The sequence below is a fragment of the Erithacus rubecula genome (genome assembly GCF_903797595.1).
Source record: "Erithacus rubecula genome assembly, chromosome: 3".
Classification (NCBI taxonomy): domain Eukaryota; kingdom Metazoa; phylum Chordata; class Aves; order Passeriformes; family Muscicapidae; genus Erithacus; species Erithacus rubecula.
In genome coordinates, this window is record NC_136689.1 from 10,127,599 (window position 1) to 10,154,132 (window position 26,534).

The 26,534-nt window shown below is 40.9% G+C and overlaps 1 protein-coding gene across 1 annotated transcript in view; it reads right to left on the reverse strand.

Moving 5' to 3' along the window:
• The window catches only part of ADARB2 (adenosine deaminase RNA specific B2 (inactive)), a 299,798-nt gene that overhangs the window by 43,897 nt on the left and 229,367 nt on the right, over positions 1-26,534 (reverse strand). Inside the window, exon 4 of the mRNA XM_079301298.1 lies at positions 15,166-15,280. Coding sequence (XP_079157424.1) covers positions 15,166-15,280 — 115 coding nt within the window. The remainder of the gene's footprint in view (positions 1-15,165; positions 15,281-26,534) is intronic.

The following is a 26,534-nucleotide window of genomic DNA, read 5'->3' on the forward strand; positions in this document are numbered from 1 at the left end:
CTGCAGTGCTGATAAATGGTCAGGTTTTTATGAGCTGTTGAAGACATTTTCTGGTGGGAACATATACTCCCTGTAATGTTAGGTTTCATTGCTGTTGCTCTCTAAGTACTAAATAAAATGGAAGTAATGCTTCTGGGGCTGCTCTTTAAAAATCATGAAGAAAATACCCCATCATATTTGACTTTCAGTCCAGTTTCCTTTTAATTTTTTCACCAGTGCTCTTTTCAGTGTGGGACGGAGCATTTATCACTGAGACCAGCCTCTCCACATGATGGTGACAGCAATTGAAAGATGTCCCTTACTTGGTTCACATACACACTTTCTAGGAATAAATATTAATTTATTTGGAGTCAGTTGCAAAATGCTTAGAGACTTCAACAAGAACTGTATTTGACTCTAAAACATAGATTATTCAGCCCTGTAGACAATTTCAAAGTAGAATTTAGAATGAACTTATCCCTTGAAAAAACACATCTCTGGGCTCATCTCTCTGAATACCAAAGAACAAGGGAGCAGCTCTTGGGAAAAAGGAACTTTTTTGCCTGACAGGTGCTTCCTCTAGAAGTGACAGAGCAGCCTCTGAGGGTAGGGCTGTTGACACAATGGCTGTGTGCAGCAAACATCTGCACAGTGCAGCACAGTGGCTCACACTGCAGGTGTTGGTGTGGCTGTGCCAAGTGGGGTCACCTGAGATGCTCTTGATGTCCTGCCTGAGGTCTGGCTGCTGTCTGGGGAGTCCAGGAGGTTCTGCACACTCCTCATGCATCCATAAAGAGTTTCAGTGAAAACACGCACCTGTGTTTAGGCAGCTGAATCAAGACCTCAAAGGGTGACCAGTCAGTGATGAAGACAGGACTGAGACTGCAAATACCCATAGGAGGAATTGAAATAATCTTCCTGTGGGCCGTGGTGATGCTGTTTCTATGGTATTACTTTAGCTTTAGAAAAGCTTTAGGAATAATTTTACAGAGTCAGCAAAAATATTTTTTTCCTCTTAAAAGGTCTATTGAATAGCAGAAAAACTGAGAAATTGCAGAGATTTTTTTTTTTTTGCTTGGCATGTTTGGGGCCATGTTCCCTTATAAAATCTATTGGTGTTAAATGACAAAAGAGCAGACTGGAGAAGGAAATAACATTTAAAACAAAAGGTTTGGGGCTGCCAATGATTTCCCTGTCAGTAAACACATCAACAGCCTTCATAATGTCCACACAGCACTGGGATTAGTGGTGGATGACATGCTGTAGCACTGTTGCCATGATTAATGAATATAATTGCAAATTATATAAAAATATAATTATTTCACACCTATACCAATACAAAATTTACATCAGTAATCCAAAAGGTTTAGTTGCAATGTGACATTGCATCATTGTGGCATGTGTAGAACAGGTGTAAGTATTGTGAAAAATTCAGTTAATTACATCTGAGCCCCTGGTTGTGAGAGACCCATACAGAAATTATTACAGGTACAAGTGACAAAGTACACATCACTGCATGCCTGTGCTGAGAGTTTAATCTCTATTTGTTACTATACATGTGGCCCTAAAAACATGTTTTAGAGTATTTATTGGGGAGAAAAAATAGAGCTGAAGATCTTGAAAACCCAAGAAGTGAAGATGGAAACACATGGGAGAAATGGAGAGGAGAAAAAGCCTTTGTGTTTATTCCAGTTTTATTACTAGGTAAAAAGTTGAGGTGTGAAAAATTACTTGTTCCCTACAAAGAAAAGTGCTCATAGTCTGTACATTAAAATTGCTTTGCTTTAGGGTCACTGCTTTTGTGAGAAAAATAGCAGGTATCTTAGATTGTGACATGTCCATCTAGTTAACAGTGTCTTTCACATGGACTAACATCCAACATTTCATGGGCCACTGCCTGCCACTGAGATGCTTGAGTCTCACTCAGCATCTCAAAAAGCAGTGTACATTTTCTTCAACAGTATGCAATATTTTCCTTGGTTGGAAGACCTGTGAAAAGAATCAACTTTTTTTTTTTTTTGTTCTATTTTATTTATATACCACTGGAGATAGAGCCTTATTTACCTCAGAACAGCAGGAGTACACCAAGAGGCAATTCCCTCCTACAGAAACCCGTGAGTCTCTCTGTCTGCCCCTGAGGACCTCAGTCAATCCTCCTTCTCAGGGCAGTGAGACCAGCTGTTTCCTTCTCCTAACATTAGCACACCCCTGGTGTGCCTCCTCCTCTCCCCCTTCACCCTGTAGTCAAAGCACCAGACTCTGAAAATACAGGGCAAACCACCTGGGTAAGCCCTCCTGCTCTCTGGGATCTACACCTTCCTCAACCCCCCAGTCAGCCCAGTACACAGTGTGATGTCTTTCATTTTTTCAATCATTTTATCCACAAATAAAAACTCTTTTTCTCCTCTCAGATGAGGGTAAGCTGATGAATGCACTCAGGATTTTCTGTAAGGTCTGGATTTATTCACAAATGAAACAGAAAGGTGCCCAGCATTTATCAGATGTAGCAATAACATGAATCCCTCTGATGTTGTTTGCTATAACAATGTCCACCTGCACAGCCACAGCCAGTGTGCTTGGGGTGCTCATGTTTGAGTGAATTAACTCCATATGTTGGCTTTCATATGGGGCCCCAGTAGACAGCCATGTGTGGACACAGCCTGGGGTGCTTCCAGTCCTGGCAAGGTGCAAGTGTTTGCAGAACATCACTTAGATGTTGCCTGGGGCTGGGAGGCAATGGCTTCCAAGAATTTGCAGAGCCAGTCTGAGTGTTAAACACTGAAGATCTCAATGTATTTTCCATTTGCAGCGTCAGAAAATAATCCATGCTCCTCTATGCTCAGAAATACCCAAGAGTTATGTCTCACTGCTGTGGCACTTGGAAACCCAGGTGTACATGACTTATGCATTAGCTTTGAAATATTTACAGCTCACTGGGGAGCCAAATGGAGAAAGTGATCTGTGACCAACGTAGCACTGTTCAGTGCTGCCTGTGAGGGCACCCAGCATGATGAGAAACACTTCCAACAAGCTGACAGTTGTCCGCTGTGCTCAGGAGCATCCACGCTAACAGATTGTCCTCTTACATGCCTTGTTTGGTACATACACAGAGCTGGAGCTTTATCCCCTGTGTAATGTTTGATATTATTGCCAGTGAACATGGGAGGAATTTTTCTCTGAGAACGAGACATGATGCCTAGCTGATGAAGGCAGATTTTAGCATTGACTAATCACACTGGCATTTTAGGCAGCATTTCCAGCTCTGGAGCCTAGATATTTGCTTCAGTGATTCAGAATTAATAGGCACTTCTGTACATTTGTCTCTTTTGCATTAAAACCAGTAATTACTAACTCTTGTTATTAATGTTTACTTCCTGTTTTATTTTGCTTGCAGAATACTTCAAACTTCTCAAGTAATTTCTATTTATGGAAGTTGACTCCCTCATAAAAATAGATTAATTTAACATGGAGCAGATCCAGACTCCAGCTGAGCACATCCTCAAGCCATGCCTAGGAAAGCTATGGCTTTGTGAGTGGCAGAATCCTACATGAACAGCAACTGGCAGCACCAGCCTAATGGCACCTACCCTGCTTAGGCTGTACATCAGGGTTTGACCCAGGATGGAGATTGCCCCCACAAGACTCCTGTTCTTACTGAGGGGAGTCAGTCTCGGGTGAGAGATCCAGGGATGTAACTGCATTCAGGTTATTTGACAAACAAGGAGAAATGAGTTACATTATTATGACCTTAACTCCTGACCCACTCATTGTCAGAGTTCATGAGGCATTTCCTACCCTCGCTGCCTCCTGCAAAGTAATGTTTGAGGAGACATTAGGTTAAAAGTAACTAGTGAACGATTTATAACAGGCACCTGCATTACATTTCTATTATTTGCCTAAAGACTTCTAATAGTTTTCAATTTGAAAAGGAAATGGAGCAGGGGAAAGGAAATTGGGAAGCTGTGTCAGCATAGTGGCTAACACCCTATTGTTGAGGACAGCTGAGAGAGCAGGGTGGGAATTCACTGCATTTTATCTTGACAAATTCTGTCAATCAATTAGTTGCATTATAAACCAAAAATGTACACATAAATGGCACATTGCCTTTGGTCACAGATTCAGTCTAATGATCCAGTGAGGTAACAATCCCTTCTGGTGCTCTGCTGAAAGCCTGAGCCCATTCTGGGTCTAGGGGCAGGACCTCCTCTCACAGCCAGGCAGGGGGAGCCTTGAAGATCCAATATTCAGTTTTTGTCTGTCAATGATAGGGCAAACTTTCACATCATAGCTGAGCTGTTGAAAAGAAACTGGATTTTATTATAAGCCATTTTCATTTGCTGACACCAGCAGGGAGATTAATTTCAGCTGTTCTGGATAACTAGAGTTTAGATGTCCATAGCTGAGCTAATTGCTGTAGACTTTCTTTATAGTGAAAGGAGAGGAATTTTCCTAGGAGGTGATCCATCTGCCCTAGTTTAGATATTTGTTTTTTGATAGTCTGCATTACATCTCAGTATCTCCATGAACTCTGAAGACCTACAGACAGCCAGAAGAAGTAAACCTTTCTACACTGTGGAGAGATGCTCTTAGAAAGATTTCTCTTCCAAGCAGCAAAATCCTGATCAAAAGTCCCCAAATCATAAGAGGACATGCAGAACAAATCTAGCGCCTTTACATTTTTTTCCTCTTATGTTTAAACTTCTTGAGATTTTTTTTCCAGCTTTTTTCCCCCACAATAATGTAGGATAATTGTATCAATGTTAGTATATTCAAGGATGGTCATTTTTCCTTGAGCTGAACTATTACACATAGAAAGCAAACAGGGATGTTTTCCCTATGGGACCTCTCAAGACACCAGGCCTGCAGCCACAGAGCTTGCAATAGAAATAATTCAGAAAGATGTTGACAGAAGAGAGAATAAGCAAGCAAAAATATGAAGGTTTGCTCAGCAGATAAGCTGGATGTGGAGAACTGGCTGACATTTTATGGATTATGGTTATGAGCTGGGCTTTTAAGTCAGTTGTGGCCATAAACACAAAATACCTACTCCCACCTGCTTGAAGACACAGCTCTACCAATGAAACAAGAGAGTTTTGGCTAGTCTAGTCAATGCTTCCACTGATTTTAAAAGAGTTACTCTTAGTGGGCTATGGTAATTAGGACAAATGAGTTTGTTAGCCTTGCATATTTTTGTGTTGGAAAGGAAAATCAAAACCATGAGGTAATTGCAGGAGGTGTAGACTGGTACCTGCAATCAGCAAACTGAATCACATTGGCTGTGTATCCGAGAACTGTGAAATTCAGTGAGCCTAATTCACACAGAGCAGCATGGAGTGTACAACTGCTAATGCCAGAATACAACTGGGATCACACTTTGGTTTCTCAGCAGCTGGCATGACATGTAGAGACGCACCAGCCAGTATGCAAGTGACTATTGCACTGCATGTTTTAGACCCTGCTAGGGGTAGTGAAATCTATCTTCTTTTTCAGCATGACACCATGAAGACAACTCACTGCTCAAAAAATATTAATTTTAAATTAGGAAAAAAAAATAGAAAAATCAGGTTTGATTAATTAAGAAAACCCACACCTCTTTTATTGGGTGGGAGACAACTTACAAAATGCAATGCAGTAAAAAGGAAAGCCAGAAATAATGATAGTGTAACATCAGCCCTTCTGAATAATTCATGGGATACAATTTCATGTTATTTTAAATGGTGCTGCTTCTCTTTCTGATAAGCAATAATTCTATGCTCATTCTTTACCTTTTTTAACAAATCAGTCAAAAGGATTGTCTATTGTTATCTGAAAAAAAAGTGTATTTGGAATAATTTTCAAGGCAGCTTAATTGAGCTCTGATCACAGAGGAGGGTTGGTTTTCTTTTTTTTTTTTTTTAATACTCTCTACTCACAGCTGAATAAGTTCAGGTTTCCATTTCAAGTTTGTTTAGGGAAGGAAAATTTCTTGATGTTACATAGCACTGACAAGTCCTGCATTATTTTCTCTTATCTTCTTCCCTGGCAGCCCTATCACATTCTTAGAATGGCTTTAATTTTGTAATAGGAGATAGCCAAGACATGAAAGGGCAGTGATGCTGGAAAAGCTGCCTGCAGGGACGTGCTGTGGGCACAGCCCTGCACCCACTGTCCCAGGGCAGATCCTTGAACCTGGGCAGAGCCCCGTGGGAACTGTGCTGCCAGGCTGCTCCTGCCACCCCAGGGGTGGGCAATGTCCCACAGAAAATACTGCCAAACAGGCACAGAGCTCTTCTCCTCATCTTCTTAAAAAAAATCCAAAAAACCCCAAACAAACCAGTAAAAGGGCACATTTCTCTGGAAACTGAAACCATTGCCCCTGTGTGTCAGTGCTTATATGAGAGGTAGGTCTATGGTTAGGAGTGAGGGATGTGTTTTCTCAGGTTCATCAGTCCATTTTCCCCACAACCTGGTGATGCATCCACAACCCCCTCTATTCTGAGAGTTCAAGAGGAGAGAAATCAAGATGTATGTGCAAGGAGGGAGCTGAGGATTGAGGGGCTGGTGTGTGGCATGGGATACCTTGCTCTTCAGTGCTGATGTAGGTAATGCACTCCTGACAAAGGGAGCTCTGCTGTCCCCAGCTCTGCACAGAGAATAAAACCACACTCATGACTAAAAAAATATAAAAAATGTGTAGCCATAAGAGGACTGTGTATATCAGGAATGATTAATAGTATGCATATATCAATTCACAGTATGCATTTATCTGCCAGCCATAAAGACTGCTGCAGCTCATTTTTTTTCTCTGCATTTTCTCTTGTACCTGTGGTAGAGATAATTTCAGTGACAAACAGGAACTTGGGACTTCAGTGAGCACCCTGGCTGTAACCCCTGGCTCACACTGGATACCCCAAAGAACACCCCTGAGGTGGATGGCAGCAGCTGATGTAGCTGACTAAAATATGGGAAGCAAGAAGCATGTTGAGGGCTTAGGAAATGGAATAGCAGAAGTCTGAACAAAAGGCAGATGCACAGGTAACAAATAATAGGAACAAAGAAGTGGCAAGCAGCGAGGTTACAGATATTTAGGGGTATGAATGGAACAGTCTTTGAAACACTGGAGTTGCACAGGGATTTCCTGTCCTTGCATCAAAATGTGTGTTATGTGTAACTGAATAGATTGTATTTTTGTGGAAAGAAAGGGCCTCTGAGAGCCTCGTATTTTCTTCCCTTATTAATGTGTTGAGTAACCCTCCCTCTGACTGTGCTGCCTAGGTAAAGCCATTCTTCGCAGAGCTCTTCATCAATGGAAGAGCAGGGACAGAGTGACAGTCCTCTCTTATCCTGATCTCTGACTCCTCTGTGCTGCAAGCAAGAGCCAAGGTATTGTCTGAGAGTGGCCGTGGCTCTCCTTTCAGAGCCAGGCTCAGTAAATTCTGCCCAAACCCACAAGGCTGGGGGAGTGCACTTATCAGTAAGTTCCAAATTCAGTTCCTCTGAAACAAAAATCCCTTTCTGACACAAGCCCATTTTCTATTTGATCACATCATGGCATGCCTGAGAAAGGATTCTTGTGCTAGTCCATTTTGCAAGGTGTTTTTGTGCAGGTCTTTCTCTTAAACCTCATTCAAAAGGTGGATTTCCAGTGCAGAAAAGAATGGTGAGGAGGTTGCCCAAGTGGATGGGAATCAGAAAACAAAGGCAAGACTGCTGGGGGCTGCAGAGAAGAGTGGCCCTGCAGGAGAGAGCACAAAAATTGAATAGGCAAACTATGAACATGGTGTGAGTGCTTCTGAGTATCTAGAAGGTGCAAACCTCAAGAAGGGAAGTGGGCACTAAGTTTAGAACAGCAGAACTGAGGTCCTGAGATGACATCAAAGAAAATAAAAGTCAGGCTGAATAACTGGTGAAAATTATTAACAATGAGATCCATTAGGCTAGAATGGTCTCCCAAGGTACTGTTGAAAGCCCCAGTGTTAATTGATTAATTTAAATCTAGACTGGAAATAGCACTTGGGAACAATCTCACGCTTGCAGGGAAATGGACTGGATGACTTAGTGGTCTCTCCCAGTTCTAATTTCTATGGTCCATTTCTTCCCTCCCCTCAGTGGACCAAAAGGATGAAATCCCATCATCTTTGCTTCTGAGGAGTGTGGAAGGAGACAGTGCTGTGAGCACCAGTGCCCTTTACCTTCCCTTCCTTCCCTCAACATGGGTTTTGGAAATCCAGAGAGGAAGGAGGGTCAGTCAGCCCAGCCCCCTGCATGCTTCACCCCCTTACCATATCCTTGAGGAATTTAAAAATAAATAAATTCATAGTGGCAGAATCAAGGTTATGTAAGGATTTTTTCCTTTCATGTGAATTTGAATACTGTTTTTCTCCTCAGGAAGAGAGCTTGTATATAATTCTAAATTTTAAAGCAGGACTGAACTGCACTTTCCTGCCATGTCCTGACTGCAGATATCTGTGTTTCTCCAATAAACGTTGTGCCACTGATATCTGAGTGTTAAGTAAATTGACAGTTTTAGATGCAAGTAAGATTCTGAATTGGAGTGAGAAAGAATAAAATCCTGCATATGAATTTTGGCAGTTAAGCACAGGAGGAACTTAATTTTATGTGGGATTCCTTTTTTCTTTGGCGTACTTGCATCTAAAAACATCTTCCTATGTGTTTTACTAGATCAGTAAAGAGAAAACAATGGTTGCCAAGCCTTTATTTACCAAAGAAATGTCTTTGCTAGGGTGAGATGCACTCTTGGTATTGACATTGGGACAGCTTCCAGTTTGCCTTATCACAGAACAGAATGAAAGTCTGACCTTGCCAATTCCTTGCTTGACACACTTAGAAAACAGAAGTGCCTATTTTTAATTTCCATGTTTTATGCTAATTATTATACCCATCCTCATGCCCAATGCAATTATATGTGACACAGAGCCAGGGACTTGTCGGCATCCAAATTTTGAGAGGTTTCAGTCAGGAAAATACTTTGAACAGCAGAAATGGAAAACTAAATCCAGGGACAGTAAATGTTCAGGGAGGTAAAAAGATCCAGTGTCTGAGAAGAGATGGGAACCAGAGTAACCAGTGGGCACAGTGGGGAGCTGCAGCTGCCCAGAAACCAAGAGTACCATGGGCTGGAGACACCTACAGCTGCTTCAGCTGGTGAAAAATGAGGACTCAATTCCTTTCCCATTTGGGTCATTTTCCTGTGGAAGTGCCTAAAACTGCTGATATGAGAGGGGTTCTTTGTCCTCTTTCTGAACCTGTGTCACCAAAAAGCAAAGAGGATGGAATTAGGTTAGACAACAACAGCAGTGAGAGGCTGTGTGTGTGCAGGGTGGAGTGCTCACCTCCAGAAGTGAAGCTCTGGTTCTGTACTCACTCCCAGCTGGTGCATGCATTTCTCCCTGTGTTTTTAAATGCAAAACATGCAACCTGCCTGGAGAGTTGTCCCTGAAGCTGTGTTTTTCCTGCTCTGGGCAAGGCTGCAGAATTGTATCCCATCTCGTATTTTCTTAGTAATCTATCTTCAACTGCTTTCTGTTCCTTAGCCCTTATTTAACAGAAATGATGAAGAAACTCTCAAAGTTGCTCTTGTAGGGGGAGTATTCATTTTAATAGAACTGATGGCTCTGGTAGGGCCAGAGTTTTAACTGCAGAACTTTAAATGTCCTTTGAGCTGGAATTTGGAAAAGTGTCTCTTGAGCTGCAGGAGTAAGAGATTATGCCCATTAGAAGTGCAGATTACAAATTCCACAAAAAGAGCTGCAACTGTGGAAGAGAGATAGATTTATGGGGTTGAAAACTATTTAGAGAGAATCTGAAAATTATTGGTTTAGGATTTATAAGCAGAGGAAAACTTTTCAGAGAAAGATTTCTGAGAAGGAGTGACATATATAGTTCCTAATTACATATCTATTTACCTGTTTTAAAATATTTTGAGAAAAAACTGTCATCGACTGGTGAAATATCAACCTTGGCATAGATAAGAAGTCAATAATGATTACAAGAATGGCAGCAGTGGGTGAAGTGAGATCTTCAAAATGATGTCAGCAGCTCGGGTACCCAGTTTTGATTTCAGAAGTTTCAATTCCCATTGAAACACTGAATCTCACTGGGACCAGGCTTTTAGCATCCATCTAACTATGCAAATGAGATCTGGGAGCCCAAATTACTCCTGTACCTCTCTTCCTGAAGGAATCTGCTCTGGACACTAACCTGTAAATCATTCACATCTTCTCTGACTGGTTTGGCTACTCCAGTCCATCATGGGATGGAGCAGATTGACACTCTACATATGTCCTGAATGTTCTATTTTATTCTACTGCTTTGCAACTTTCCCACTCATACTGAGGATTAGAAATCAATTGGACAGCAGTATTTCTGATTGTACTTAAACGTCAGGCTTTGTGAATCTTAATGTGACTGGAAAGATCCATGGAGACATATTGTCAACTTTACTTTTTTCTGTTATTGCACTTAGCAATGATTAAGATCCATTCCATGAGATACAGATGATAATTTCCCATCTTTTATCACAGCATGAAATTTCTATTTAGGGCTCTTTTGTCCAGTTCATCTTTATTTCACACAAGATAACTGAGAAGACCTCATAATTTGCTTTTAACATCAAAATGATTGTCAGACTTAAAAAAAAATATAGAAGAGAGAAAATTGAAGCGAGAAATCAACTCATAATCTTTTTCTATGAATGTTACACTGCCGTGAAAAGGACTGAACTTTCTTAATGCTTCATTTTTAACAGAAAGCATGACAAAAAGTTCCTATCAGTATTTAAACTGCTAAGATTTGTCAAACACAAATGGGGAAATTGTGTTTAAATAGCAGTTTCATTTTGTCCCTAATGATTATGGGAGGTTTTTTTTGCAAAGAGGACCTCAGCAATAATAGATTATCTCTTCACTGAGTGACAGGAATTCTTTACTGTGCCTGGTGGTTTCAAGTAGAGCAATGGCCAAACTCTCTCTGTGGTGCCAATAAACAGTGTGAATGCCACCAGTGTGGCACTCAGTGTGAGGCTCACACCTCACACCCTGCTCAGCCCTGCCCTGGGATTTCCCACCTGCCAGCTCTGGGGGTCAGGCAGCATTGCCACACTGTCCCCTCGAAGCCCTGTGTGCTGGTAAAGGTGGCCACCCTGCCTGGTGACCCGTGGGGGGACCCCAGGGGCTCCTCCTGTCACCCCACAACCTGGGCATCAGGCCTGGAGGTATGTGACAGTGCTCTGGTTTTGCATTTGCTGCCTTGTGTTAGAAAATAATAGCTTGTTTACCCTTCACTTTTTAAATTTATCAACTGACATAACAATAGCAACAGCAATATTGAAAACTACTTCTCCCTGAAAACTTTTCAATAGAAAGATACAGCAGACCAGTGAGTCAAAATAAGATATCCAAATTGCACCTGAGAGACAGAAGGATGGGGAGTGGTGGGTCATCTTTCCCTGACAACAAGAAACATCAAGAAACAGCTGCTGTTGAAATGAAATATTGGTTGATCCTGGCCAAGAGCCAAACACCCACACAGCCTCTTGCTCATTCTACTCTCCTGTGGGACTGGGAAGAAACAGAAGGAAGGCAAGACTAATGGACTGATATAATGATAATTCATGGCTGCTTGGCAAGACAAATACCATAAACCCAATTATCTTCCCTTTCCCCTCTCCCCAAATTATTACTGCTGAGCACAGTGTCCTATGGCAAGAAATACTCCTTCAGCTGAGGACACCTGTCCTGGCTGTGTCCCCTCTTAGCCTCTTGCTCACTTCCATCTTACTTGTTGGGGATAGGGATAGGAGAGAGGGATAAAGTCTTGACACTTTGCAAGCACAGTCCAGCAATAGCCAAAATGTTGGTGTTGTCAATCATGTTTTAGCCACTAATGCAAAACATGGAAAGTTAACTCCTTGTATCACATGATGCAAGCTCTGAGCTGGTGGCTTGTGTTTGACATGATGTTATCCACAATGTCTTCTCCACAGGTGAACTGATGTTCTCAAATTACCATTTGGATTTCATCCTACCTTCAGAGGAATCAGCAGATCTACTTTGGAGAGTCAATGTGCAGCAAAGCATAGGTCCTCATATAAATATTAACTTACAATTACAAGTATACTTCTTTTTCTACTTGAAGATGGTCTCTGGATTATAGCTTGCTGTATGTGAAAGATTTGAATGCCCTGTCTTACTGGTTAAACAAGTTTTCTTAGACTCAATCAAACAATTTTTAATAGAACAATCTTCTCTGAGTGTGTTTCAACAAAATTGGAATATTTTAGAGAACTGGCAGATTTCAAAGACATTATAACATTATACATTATAACTATTAAATAATTGACTTAAACTCTTCAATCTTTTGAAACATTTAGCTCAAGATCAGTTATGTGAGTTTTTAGTTATTATTATATTCAATTATTGCATTATATCAGATAAGATAACAATAGCTGTTATCTAATCTGGTAGATTTCTCCCTCCTAGGCCAATATTTTCAAGATTATCTTGATGTCTGCTAATGAAATGTTTTGAAAACTTACTTTCACAAAAAAGCATGGAGGTTTTAATTGTCATCACAATTCAGAGCAAAGCATTTCTAAATGCTTTGGACTGCCTGTTTCACTGGCTAGAAATTTATTACTGCAGAACATTCTCAGTCCGTCAATAACATAATTTTCCACATTTTCTTTCTTTCTTACACATTGGAATTTGCCCCGGGTGCTACAGCATATGTCAATTACAGTGGCCAAATGTAACTCTCTGGTTTCCCTGGGAAATTGAAATGACAGAAAAAATGTCAGAGTTCAGAAAAAGAAAACCAATCTAGCACACTACTTCTTTGTCTGTAGAGATCTTGCATTATCTTACCAGCATTTATCACAGAATTCCATTGTGCTTTTTACCAGCTTTGCCTGGAAACTGTACAAGCACAGATAAATCTGCTTCTAGTCAGGATAACATGAAATTGAAATGAAGGTAAAAACAAATCAAACGTTTGTGTCACTTATGGTACTGAATGCAACAAGACTTTTCCAGATTTGTTTTTGTTGATGCCATTAGTAAATTGTTTGCAGAGATCTAAGACAGCATCTGCCACTATTTTTTTTTGTTAAAAACACAGGAAATTGGTACTCATTTGAGTACTTGATGTGGAAAATCTGCCTGTGCCACCTTTGAAAAGCATATGTGGAGGTCCTTGCTACTTCTGGGAATGATGGTGAAGAAGAGACCACAAATCTACAAGTTTAGTACAGAAAATAATAACACAAATGGCAGATGATTCATTTTGTCTTGGTTGGCTGAGATTCTTGTGCTGGAAAGAACTCAATCTTCCTGGAGAATATACTAAAATAAGGCTGTTTCCAGCTTTGCATCTTCTGTGAATCACCTTGTATCTGCGAGTTTCTTTTCTGGGTTCCACAAAACCAGTGAGATATTGACAAATTGGATGGCTGACAGATTGAACAAGTTCACAAGAGGGAATTCAGAATTGAAAAAGAAGCCTTGAGGGAAATAGTTTGTGAACATAAGTAAAATTATACTTTGTCTTCATGCTGACTAAGATGAAATATGAAATATGAAATACAAATTTGTAAAGTCCCACTAAGGGCATGGGATCCACCAAAAGGAACAAACAGCATATGGATACTTTCAGCCCTTCCCTAAAGAAGAGACATAGACAGCTCCAATTGCCAGAAAAGCTAAGAAAGTCTGGAAGTGCTCTTTTCTTCCCCTAGCACTGCATCACTCAGCAGCCATGACTTTGGGAATGATGACTCCTTCCAGTGGCTCTTCTTCTCATACATTGTGGGGCTTTAATCTGCTTCTTTGGACATGTAGAAATAATGCTGCAGTGGCTCAATTGTGCTTTATGAAGCTGGTCTAGACCTGGGCTAAAGAACGTTGGAGTAGCTCCTTGGCAAAGCAGAATGGGATGAAATCTCTACAGGCATTTCTTACAACTCTTATACTGAGGAAGTGGAACCTCCCCTGTGCTCTCCCCCTAAATATGGTTAAAGCAACAGTTCTTGGCTCCTGTAGCTTAGTTTCTTATAAAAAGTGTATTTAAACATTCTTCCTTGTGGTTCTGCATGGAAAGAGCTCCCCTAAAAAAACTATAGCACTTTGTTTAAATCTGATGAGAGCCACACTCAATAAATTTCACAAGGATAAGGCAGCTGGTATGCTGGGTCAGCATGCTGTGCATCTTTCACATCCCAAAGTCAATCACACTTCCTTTTAATTTTCCTTCATACTGAATATGATTACTTATTCTTTTCACATCAGAAAGGAGATGCTCAGCACAGAAATCTTAACTGCATTTAGGCTCTGTGGTTGGAAAAGATCCATCAGAAAATCCTGTCTCCATCCTGCTATCTTGCAATATTCACAACTGTCCCCATTGAATGTAGCTAATGTAATTGTAGAAAGGAAGGAGTGAAACAAGCCTGGGTGAATTATATGTGCCTTTCCCCTCTGAGCTTATTCTCTCATTTCTGCACTGGACCCACTGCTCCACGTGTCAGAGTGAGAATGAAGTTTATGGAAATATCTCCACTGCTGACATCCTCATAAATACTGAGGTGCCCCAACTGAAGGATGTTTGCCAAAAAGACCATCTATGCAACTCTTTCATCAAAGCACTGAAGATTTCCACATAGTATGTGCCAATCAGTTAAGTCTTAACAGGAGTGAATGCCAAATTTTGGCCCTGCTGGTAACTATATATATTTCCCATGGCTAGAAAAGAGCAGAACTAAAATTACACATACTCTGGGCTTGATTCTTTTGACTGGAAAGCACATTTGTTTCTGCTGCCAGTCTAAACCAAAGTTTATGGTAGCCTTATACAACAAGAACTTGGTGTTTCCAGACCTAAGAAAGTAATAAACAATTACTTTTATTGATAACTAACTCTCTCCCCCATCTGTAAGGAAATGAAAAAGGGCTGCATTTTGTCCTGTAAACAAAGAAATGTAGTGACATATTTACAAATAAATCTTCAACTCTGTTGCCAATATTTTTTGTGTGAATTTACTTGAGGTGTAAATATTTAATGCTTCTTTTCACTGCATTACTATTCATTTTTCTGTGTGGGAGTAAAGTCATCCTTCAGTATTGTGAACCATATAAATAATGTATTACTTAGTCATGAAAAATGCCAGAGGAAAAAAATGGGAGGATATCTTACCTTTGGTCATCACAATGCCTGCAAGGGTTTTGTGGCGTGCGTGCATGGAAGTGAAATTGTCTGTCAGTTCCTGGAACTTCTGTGCAACCATTTGGTATATGGAGTCAGCAAAATCCTGAAAGAGACATTCAGAAAGAATATTTTCACTCCTTTGATTGAGGAACCCGGGCAGATTAGTCACCTGATGTCAGCTGCTGAGAGGTCCACTTCAGAATTAAACACCACCTATCTGAGCCAAGATAAAACGAATATCCCTCCTTCAACTTCCTACATCATCCTCAGAAATGGCAAAATGAACTGCATGAAAGCTGAGAGCCACATTGACTAGGACTGGGGGTAAAGGGAGAAGATTTAGAGGCTGAACCTCTTTCCACTCTCTTAAGACATTGGTCCAGTACCAGTTCACAGGAACTTAAAGCACTTGATTACAGTAAGCTAAAGAGGTGGACCTGTGTCCTACAAAACCACTTCTTTCTGTGAGCCCACTGAAAATTTCCATTAGCCCACTGAAAACGGAGAGCTGAGTTGAAGCCTGTTTTTTTGGTAAAAAACACCTATTTCTGCATTCAGAGTGAGTTTTTAGTGACTCACAGCTACGAAGGCAAAGTGATCAGCTCAGGAATCTGTCAGAGGAGCACCTGGACAGGCACAGGGACAAAGGGGAATCTCTCCTTGCATATCCTACCAAAGATGCTGCTTGCAGTTCATGGCTGTGCAGTAGTCTGGGAGGGACTGGTCTGCCATGTCTCCTCATGAGCATGGAATCTTTTTTGGAAGGTCAGATTTTCCCATGGACTGGGCACTGGAGAGTGTGTGAAGCCCCAGGTATGAATGAGTCCAATCACCAGGGAGAGTCTTGGGAAGCTGGTAACTAAACCAGAGCAGGTTCAAAAAGTCTAAAAAGTGAATTCTGTAAACTCTGCATGGATGAGCATGAGCCTAAAGCAGCTCTGGTGCTCCTGAGAACACCACTACTTGGAATGATTCCCTGCTACAATGTTTGGTATCTTTTAATTTACTTAATCACTGCACTTTGTTTTGCACTGAGCTCTCAAGCATACATTAGAGATAAGTCAGTAGAACACTGTTAGTGAGTGTGAGTTGTTCTTAAAGTGCTTTTTAAGTCTGAACATAAAAAAGTAACAGCTATAGGATTTTTTTTATAGACATATGATTTCTTGTAGAGAACCAAGCTGTAACTACAAATCCTTCTGGAGGCAGTTCCTGGGAGCTGGAGCTTACTATAGGGTGCTGACAGAGAAACCTGACACCCTGAAATCTGGTTAGCCCAAGTGATTGTGTTTGTTAGGAAAAGTGGCTCAACCAAACAACAGTTCCATTCTTTTTTTTCCTGGTGTTGGGATATGCTACCTGGGGGATGTCCTGGTAAAACAGGCCACCATTAATTCACTTGGTTTCATTGGATGTGTTCATGGCACACATAGAGGAGAGCCTGTGTCTGATACACCACTTCCCTCACAACTATGCAGAAATAAAGAAATGTATTTAAGAAGATCATATTAATTCTTTTCATCCCCAAACTGTTAATGTTAATGAAAAAAAAGCTGGTGTAAAACAGTGTTTTTAAACTGGGAGAACATATGGCTATTTTTTAGAGGAAAGCAGGTTCTAACTCACAAATATCAGTAATGCTACTGCCATTAAGTGCCTTTGCAGGCTGTACACCATATACTTCTACAGTTTGTTGTGGAAATTCAGCTTAATTTTAAAACATTATTATGGCAAGTATAAAAAAACCTAATTAAATAAAACATAACAACACTTAGGCAAACCCCTTTTCATAAAACCAGGATTATTTTTTTTCTGTGTACAATCTTTGTAAGTGACTGAAATTTAATCAGATACATAGAAGATATGATTTCTTTGACACAATAGTTTTTCTTTGTTTCTCTAAACCTAGCTTTCCAAGGTACTGTTCTGGGAAAAAAACATTTGCTCAAAATACAGTTTAATATAACATGGAATAAAATATGCTGTCTTGTTGCAGAAGAAATAAAAAGGCATATAAAGCCTTTCTGGGAGATGCATGCAAAATTCCACACTAGAATTAGATGAAAACTAAGAAAAATTATCAAGAACAGTTTGACAGTTCCTAAATGGAATTTCACTTTCACTGCATTTATACCTCTTCCAATCTAATTGTCCACAATCACCATGTGAGCGAGGTACTGCTCATACAGTGCTTCTGAAGGATGAATTTTGGGTCAATTCTCATTTGTCAGGCATCAAGGCACCCTTGTGATATAAATGCAATTATAGTTGCTTTACAGATGAATGAGTGAAGGCACTAAAAGGGTGAGGGACTGGTCCAGGGGAATAGCACAGAGCTGGGCACAGCCAGGTGTTCTGATTTCCTGATGCTCTGGTTAAGTGCTCAGTGCTGGAACACTGCCTGTCTTTCATAATATGAAAGTTTGTTTCTCAACTTGTTTTCCCTGCTGAAGAGTGACTTCATCCATAATGGAAAACTAAAGTGTATTTGCAGAACTGATATAACTGGGCCCCATATGGTGGACTGAAAATCTGATCAGCTTTATTTAGACTAGAAAGATGGGTGGGGGGGAAGAGTATCTCAATAAAAATATCTGCACCATCATTTAAAAAAAGAATCAAATCATAAATTTCATCTGCTGCAGTACTGCAGTCCAATCCATGTCTGCATTTCTAGTGTACCCTCCAAATCTGCATCCCAGGGCATTTTGCGCTCATTAAGAGTTAATTAGCTGAGAGGCACATACAATTCCTAAAAGAATAATTTAAAAAATGCTAAACAGAACAAATAACTTTTAACTTTGGATTTAGAAATTCCCCATAGTCAGAGCTTTCTTTACTTCATTTGGCAGTAAGTTCCAAAGCCAGAGAGCAAAGAGACTCACTAAAGGCAAAATAACGACATGACTTCAGATAACATTTAAGGGCGATAAGAAATTCAGCATTTGCTGATCCCAAGGAATGACCTGGGACATTAAATAACAGCAAATCCATTAAATATGAAGCCTCTTAGCTAAAATAAGTCAGGCAAACATGTTTTTGTCTTGATTCCATTGCCTAAAAGGATGCCAGTGAAACTAATGGAAGCAAAGGAGTAACAAAGATGAATGAATACATGTAGGATGCTGGAAAAACAACCAGCAAGTGTCTCATCTGAGAGGTCATTTCCAGGATGTCATATTGCCCTAAATTTCCAAATGGGTATTCCAAAGTAAAACAGAAAGGAGGAAAAGGAGCAGCTTATTTTTGTAGATGGAGAAAAGTAAGGAAGAGGCTCAGCCCCATAAGAGATTTGATACCCTGAAGACTGCTGCTTCTAGTGCAGCACTGATTTCAGAGCTTTCAACACTCTGGCCCTGTAAGTTGAGCTAGTGGCAGAGCTGGATGTGGCACTGGGTTCCTCACCTATCCCATCTGTGCAGAACCCTGCCTTCCCTCTAGCACACACCAGAACAGCTATTTGGCTTGACCTAGTTCTGTGAAATGAAATCAGTGACATCATTTCTGCCTATTTAGAGCCTTTAGACTGGTCCTCATTGCTTCTTAGGAAACCTCAACTGGTTACAGACATATCTAATGCACACAGGACAGATATGGTGGAAATAAGAGTGGCTACATTTATCCCTGCTCAGTTTAGAACCACAGATTTCATTCCAGATATTTTCTAGCTTTACTCTTAAACAATAATGCTAGACTACTAAAAAATACAAATCCAGATGGTTATTCCTGAGGAGATATAAACCAGAAAAATCCAGCTATTTATGGCTATTGTGAGTCTTGTTGAACTTTTAGGATCCAGGCTAGACTACATTATCTGCCATCAGAAGTAACTTATAAACCATATGAGAAAGGGATGGTTCTTCTATCAAAACAATCTCAGAGAAAAGTTGTGTTTGGTGATACCACAGTTCCTACTGCCAGATATGAGTGAAAATAAAAGTCTCCATCTGGAGTAAATACAAGAGCCAAATACATCTTGGCAGCTTCTGAACAGCTATCAGGTTGGTAGAAGATAAAGGGAAAATATCCAAAGATGAGGGAAAAATAAGAATAGAAACTTGACTTGTAAAAGAGAAATTCAGTGCAAGTAATAGAGGTGCATGTAATTGCTCTGAACACGTAATGACAAGGAAATTCAGCTTGGGGCAAGGGGACAGGGGTGAAGAAAATAAAAATATATGGACAGTCAGAAATGTTAATTTTTCTTCCAATATACATGGAAGAATAAATGCATGAATGATTCTTGAGTGCTGAACCTAGGAGGATTTATGCCTAAGGGTTTCTTCCCCTTGGAACACTGGGGTCTGGTACAAACCATCACTGAAGTCAGTGGAAGCATTCCTGACTCTCAGATGTTCCAGACAAAGCTCAAGTGGCAGGGATGGGAGCTCAAGTGTGCCCAAACCCTGGCCAGGAAGGGTGAGCTCCATCACTTTGGCTTTGGGTGGATTTGGGAGTAAAAGACATGACTCAGGGGAAGAACTGACCTTCAAGGTGCTGAGGTTTTTAAAATCCCCTGCTTTGATTTTCCTGCTATCAAAATCTTTTCATAGGTCCTCAATATATTCTTCTGTACAAAAAATAATTGTCTCAGAGACAAATGTCAGTCTTGTGAAAACAGTGAGTGATACAAGTAAGGCAAAGAAGATTGCTTGACCCCATCCAGGGGCAAATCAACCCTAGGTTGCATTCAAACCTTGAACATTGCCTAAATGCACTCTGCCTCTGATGAAAACAAGTTTCTTGATCAGGCAGCTGGCAGAAGAAAGAAAACATAATGCTAAATTGTTCACTGAGAGATCCTACAGTACTTAATGAGCTGTATTTTAACATACACAAGGAGTCTGGAAAGATGAAAAATAGATGTCATTGCTATTAAAACTGCACTGTTTTGTCTGAAGTATTCATCTGTCCTTGATTACTATATCAAATTACTTGTGTTATTCACAAATGAAAATCAAACTTTAGATCACACCATTACAGAACCAAAAACTTTTAGGGATTTCTCAGCACTAATATTTCAAATGGTATAAATAATTAAATGTGCTCAAGTTTGCAATGAGAGTCTTCAGGGTAAAACTGACATTCAACAGGAATAGTAAGGATATTAAAATCAATAGATTATAAAGGAGAAAGCCTTTAGTAAACATTTTCTATTGAAATCCTGTCTTAGGGTTTATAGGGCTGAAATATCAAAAAGGTTAGATTTGCATATGGATGGGGAGAAATATTCTACTACACAGATATCACTAAGGGCTCTGTTTCTGCTGTCTCCCAAGTACTTTATTCCCAGAATCTCACTGACATTTGGGGGCTAAATGTTGAACACGATGAATGGGGATCAGGTTGAATTAAGTTCACAACTCTCTTCACAGATAAAAGGAGATGCACACCTAGTTCTTTTCACTGTCCAAGAAGGAAATATACACCCATTGACAGTGGGAGTTTGTATGTTTTTCCTGCAGGGAGCTCTCACTGTCTAAATAAGAGGGGAGGAAAACACAGCACAGAGATCAATCCTGAAGAGCTGCTCCTGGTCAGGCTGTATAGCAAATTGCTACCCAACACATTTTTTTCCCAGGCTTGTAAATAAGTTTGCTGTAGTTAGTTGGAGATTCATTGATAAGTGATTGTACCCTCAAGTCAATGAATTAGTCAGGCTCTTCCCAGGTGCTACATCATCTTCAAGGTGCAGCCTTGAGCAGAGAAACAGCCGAGGGTCGTGGGCTGCCCTCCACCATCAATCTTCTGAAATCAATTTAGAGCCAGGGGCTCCCCCAGCACAATGGAGAGCACTGAACAATCACCTAGAGGAATGGAGGAGCAGGATGGCCTGTGGACAGAAGGAAAAAGGAAGGAAGGAAGGAAGGAAGGAAGGAAGGAAGGAAGGAAGGAAGGAAGGAAGGAAGGAAGGAAGGAAGGAAGGAAGGAAGGAAGGAAGGAAGGAAGGAAGGAAGGAAGGAAGGAAGGAAGGAAGGAAGGAAGGAAGGAAGGAAGGAAGGGAAGGAAGGAAGGAAGGAAGGAGGAAGGAAGGAAGGAAGGAAGGAAGGAAGGAAGGAAGGAAGGAAGGAAGGAAGGAAGGAAAGGAAGGAAGGAAGGAAGGAAGGAAGGAAGGAAGGAAGGAAGGAAGGAAGGAAGGAAGGAGGAAGGAAGGAAGGAAGGAAGGAAGGAAGGAAGGAAGGAAGGAAGGAAGGAAGGAAGGAAGGAAGGAAGGAAGGAAGGAAGGAAGGAAGGAAGGAAGGAAGGAAGGAAGGAAGGAGGAAGGAAGGAAGGAAGGAAGGAAGGAAGGAAGGAAGGAAGGAAGGGAAGGAAGGAAGGAAGGAAGGGAGGAAGGGAGGAAGGGGAGGAAGGGAGGGAAGGGAGAAGGGAGGAAGAGGAAGGAGAGGAGGGGAAGGGAAGGGGGGGAAGGGAGGGGAGGGAGGGAGGGAGGGAGGGAGGGAGGGAGGGAGGGAGGGAGGAGGGGGGAGGGAGGGAGGAGGGAGGGAGGGAGGGAGGGAGGGAGGGAGGGAGGGGGGAAGGGAGGAAGGGAGGAAGGGAGGAAGGGAGGAAGGGAGGAAGGGAGGAAGGGAGGAAGGGAGGAAGGGAGGGAGGAGGAGGGAGGAGGAGGGAGGGAGGAGAGGGAGGGGAGGAGGGAGGGAGGAAGGGGAGGAAGGAAGGAAGGAAGGAAGGAAGGAAGGAAGGAAGGAAGGAAGGAAGGAAGGAAGGGAAGGAGGAGGAAGGAAGGAAGGAAGGAAGGAAGAAGGAGGAAGAAGGAAGGAAGGAAGGAAGGAAGGAAGGAAGGAAGGAAGGAAGGAAGAAGGAAGGAAGGAGGAAGGAAGGAAGGAAGGAAGGAAGGAAGGAAGGAAGGAAGGAAGGAAGGAAGGAAGGAAGGACAGGAAGGAAGGAAGGAAGGAAGGAAGGAAGGAAGAGGAAGGAAGGAAGGAAGGAAGGAAGGAAGGAAGGAGGAAGGAAGGAAGGAAGGAGGAAGGAAGGAAGGAAGGAAGGAAGGAAGGAAGGAAGGAAGGAAGGAAGGAAGGAAGGAAGGAAGGAAGGAAGGTTGACACAGAAAAGGGGCTGCAGGCTGAGCTCATTCCATGCCTGCCCTCCTGGAGGCCTTGGTGCAAACCACTTGCTTTGCCATGACCCCCTTTATCCAGAGGTAAAAGGAGACAATTCTTACACACCTCTCAGGGAAAATGTGAGGCAAATGGCACTGTCAGTGATGAAACTCTCCAAGCAGAGTCACACAAGGACTTCTGCATCCAGACTGGAGGCTGCAGTCCACAGCCCATCATAACTCAGCCTTCCTTCAGCATGTGCAGGCATTTGCAGATTATTACTCAAAGAACAAGGCCCTGCCAGGGAATTCATTGTGGTTCTTTCCTTGAGATGTGCAGTAATTATTTCTCTCTGATCATAACTCTTACAGTATTGATCATTATGTCTGGCTCTGGCTTACCCCTCAGGGTCAGTGTATATGGGCTTTGTTTTATCTTAGATGGCCGTGGTTTTATTTTGTCTGGCTGTATGTTTCATTTTATCTGAGTGTGCTGATATATCCTGTGTACATCCTGATTCAGAAAGGTCTTCTCAGTTTTTCTTAGAGGGGGATGGGGCATGTGCTGCACAGGCTGCATGTGGCAGCAGCTGGGTACACATTTCCACATGGAGCTTTTAATGAAAACTCCAATAAAGCACTTCTGACACTAAGTATCCTCACAGTTTTCTTATCAAGATTGATGAGGAAGATCAACTGGTCCTATTGATTCAGTCAAAAGAATCACTTTCACCACCCTCCCCCATCTGTTCATAGTCCTATTACAAATGTTTAGCTACATATGATGCTGAGCTACCTCAATGAATTCCTCATTTCTGTGATCATCAAATGTCCCAAATTTGCTCTGTGTTTATGAAAGCTCCTCAGTGGCTTGGCTGACCTCAGCTGACTTGCCCAGCTTGTCCAGACTGTGTGAGCAGCTCCTGGGCTCAGAGTGATTATTTGCTGTCTATTTCCCTCTCCTCCCTCACCCTGGCTGGAGGCTGATTGCTCTGCTAATTTCCCAAGCCCCACAAAACATATTTGCCTCCACGCTGTTGCTTCTATCATTAGTGATCATTTACTAAATATCAGCACTGTGCTGGTTGCTGTGTGAAGCAGACTTTGAACATAGTCCCTGTGTGGCAGACAGAAGAATGATGAAATGCCCTAAAAGATCCAAGAATGGGATTTTAAAAAGAGAATTCCTTCTCTCACCTATTTTTCTTTTGTGCCTCACAATAAACTTAGGGCTTTATGAAAACAATAGCACTGCCTGTGCTGGAGTTGGGAGGATACAACATGCATGGAAAAATTAAGATGAGAAAAAGGTGGAATAAGAGAATTGGTTAAGGTTTATCTTTGGTAAAACTTGACATTAGGTTTGCCAATGACCTCTTTAGGTTTCAGTTTCAACCCTATTTTAATGAATGGGCGATCTGCTAAAAAATATATATACTCAGATTTTGATTAATTGTTCATATACCCAGCATATGCTCCAGCAATGATTAAAGGCTGTGGTAGGTTTCTCACTTAATATGTTTCTTGAGTGGCTAAATGCCAGCTGAATTACCTCTACTGCATCTGAAACTCTTTTACTAGGGATCACAAAAGTCTCCTGATAAAATTTGTTTTAAATATTTTCAGTGAAATTTTTAGTCATAACTGACAAAGAGGTACTGTTTGGAAATTCACTGATTTTTTTTTCTTAAAACATTGAATTTTTATACACAAATATTAAGTTTGAAATAGGGGAAACATAGCCCAAGACTTTTGGGGGCATTTGGGGGCAATAGGAAGGGACAAATTTAGAAACCAAAAGCTATGATGCAAGTTTTTCCACAAAAGTTTCTGAATTTGTCCCTGAGTATCACTATGGGATCCTGTAAATGAGATTAATCAGTGTTAAATATCTCAGAGGAAATGTGTAGCCACAGTAGGAAGTATAAAGATCAAAGTGGAATTTATTCTACAAGCTCAGTGAAAAAAATTGGTCTGTTTTCTCAATATATCCCTTGACTACAGGGAATCAATCAAACAACATAATGTATCTTTTTATTTGTTTCAGAAACCCCTGGAGTGACTGAAAGAAAATAGAACACATAAAATAAGCATACTATTGAAAAAAGGAAACTGTCAAATCCAAATGCCTCAGCTCCTTCAAAAAGTAAGGTTTTCTATTTGGTAAAAAAACCATTTTGCATGTAGGTTTAAGTAGAATCTTTCAATTTACATTAGTGTGATAATGTTAGGATGCTAATGTACAGGCCCCTCTATTTGAGGTTGACTCATTGCTGTCTGCATTCTTCTTACTCTAAAGAGATGCTACCAATAGGTAGCATTTAATAAATTTAAGAAAACAAGCTTTTCCACTGGCAAGAACAGTTGTTCCCCAAAGGAGGCCGTGCTAGGTTGCCAGCTTTGCTCCTGCTGCATACAGCTCTGGTAATGAAGAATGTCCACACCAATTTTGCAGAATCATTCCTGAAGTCAATACTGCACCTGCTAACAAACACCAGAAAGGAATGGTTATTTGTTTGCCTTTTTTCTTTCCTTTTACTGATTATTAATCCAAAAGCCTTCTTCCTAAAGAGGCACACATGAAGTTGGCAGCGAGTGCTGAATAATTCAAAAAATGAAGTAGTGCTAACTTTGCAGCCTTGTGCCTGCTTTAGGACAAGCCTCAGGTGTCAAGCTGTTGTACACAACAGATATTAAATTAGCACCAATGGGTTTTCTTTAACTAGATAAAAGCTATATAAAGCCACCAGTGACTAGGAATGGCTAACTGTAAAAACACTAGATTTTAGATTCATATTATGAGTTGCCTCTCTTTAATAAAAATCAATCCTTCATCTGAGAAATGTCTTCAGTTTTCAGTTTCCTTGCTTTACCTTGTTTAGGTACATTACAATGAATACCTTTGTCACATTCTCTTGGCTGTTCAAGGTCCACTCTCTTCCCAAAGCTTCACCAGTTAGAAGCTCCTGGGTAAATGCTCAGAGCAGGGAGAGAACAGTGCTTGCTCAAATCCCTTGAGCATAATATTGAAAATCTCTGCCTGTGTGTTTATGGTTCTCATTAATGGTCTGTGCTATTTAGTGCCTTTCCCATCACACATGGGCGTTGTTAGATAAAGCAGAGAGCAGCCAGTGTCCAAAACAAATTTAATCTATTCTGAACTGCTGATCCCAGCAAGACACAACACAACTCAACTTTCTGAATCACTGCAGAGCAAGGCCTATAATACTTTGTGTGGCCATTACCATATAGACACTGGATTTTTTCCTTTCTTCTCATTAAAGATCTTACTGTCATTTGTTGTAATGATCCTCAAAATTTGGCTGTAACCTTGCTAATAAACTCTCCCTTGGCTGAGAGGGGTGGTAAGGGAAACTACATTTCATGTCACCTCACCCTTCTCTGGGCTTCTTCTCAAATGTGCAATCAGCAGGAATAGTTCTCATCATCCATGGTGGCTTTGTGCTAGGAGAGGCAGAACCATGATTTCATGAATCCATGAATCCCAATTGCCACTCAGGCACCCTCAGAGCCATCTGGGGCTTGTGTGTGCCTGGTGCCAGAGCTAAAACAGCCCTTCCCTGATCTGCTGTCCCTTACTGGATAAACACAAGTAATTAACACAACACTGTTGAAATAAAGAATTGTTGGGGTTATTTTTTTTGTTTTTTGTTTTTTGTTTTTTTTTAATACCTGCCAAGAACATGCATGTGAAGCTAAAAAATCAATCTTACTTTTAGCCCCTGTTCTAAATCCCAAACATCACTGTCCCATCTCCACTCAAGAAACTCCTAACCAAGTGTTCACACCTAAAACCAGAGAATGTAATTTTTAAACCTTGTGACAATAGTCTTGGGCAAAATCTGTTGCCTTGGCACATTTGCCTTTGAACAAGAACTCAGGGCAGGAGGCATGAGGCACTGTGTGGGCTGTCCTCCACAGGATGACCTTCTCTTGTGACCATGACTGTGAGACAGGTGTAAAATATCTGCCTGCAGTTGAGTGCAATGTCACAGTTTTCAGTTACAGCTCAGATTTCTCACAGCAAATAAAATATTCTTGAAAAAATTCTTCACCATGGGAAAGTTACATGATTTATTCTTGGTGAGCAGTAAAATAAGAGCTTTTTTGAAGAAGAAAAGGTATAAATTGATAAAGCCAGTAAAGAAATTGAAAATTATTATTTCTATTTATTTATGTACTTACAGAAAAATATAAAAGCAATTTGCCTAAAAATTGACCAAACCCGATATGTAAATACATTTATTCCTATAAAATCATTAAATTGAGAGATAATCTGATCCAATGTTTTGCTCAGTGT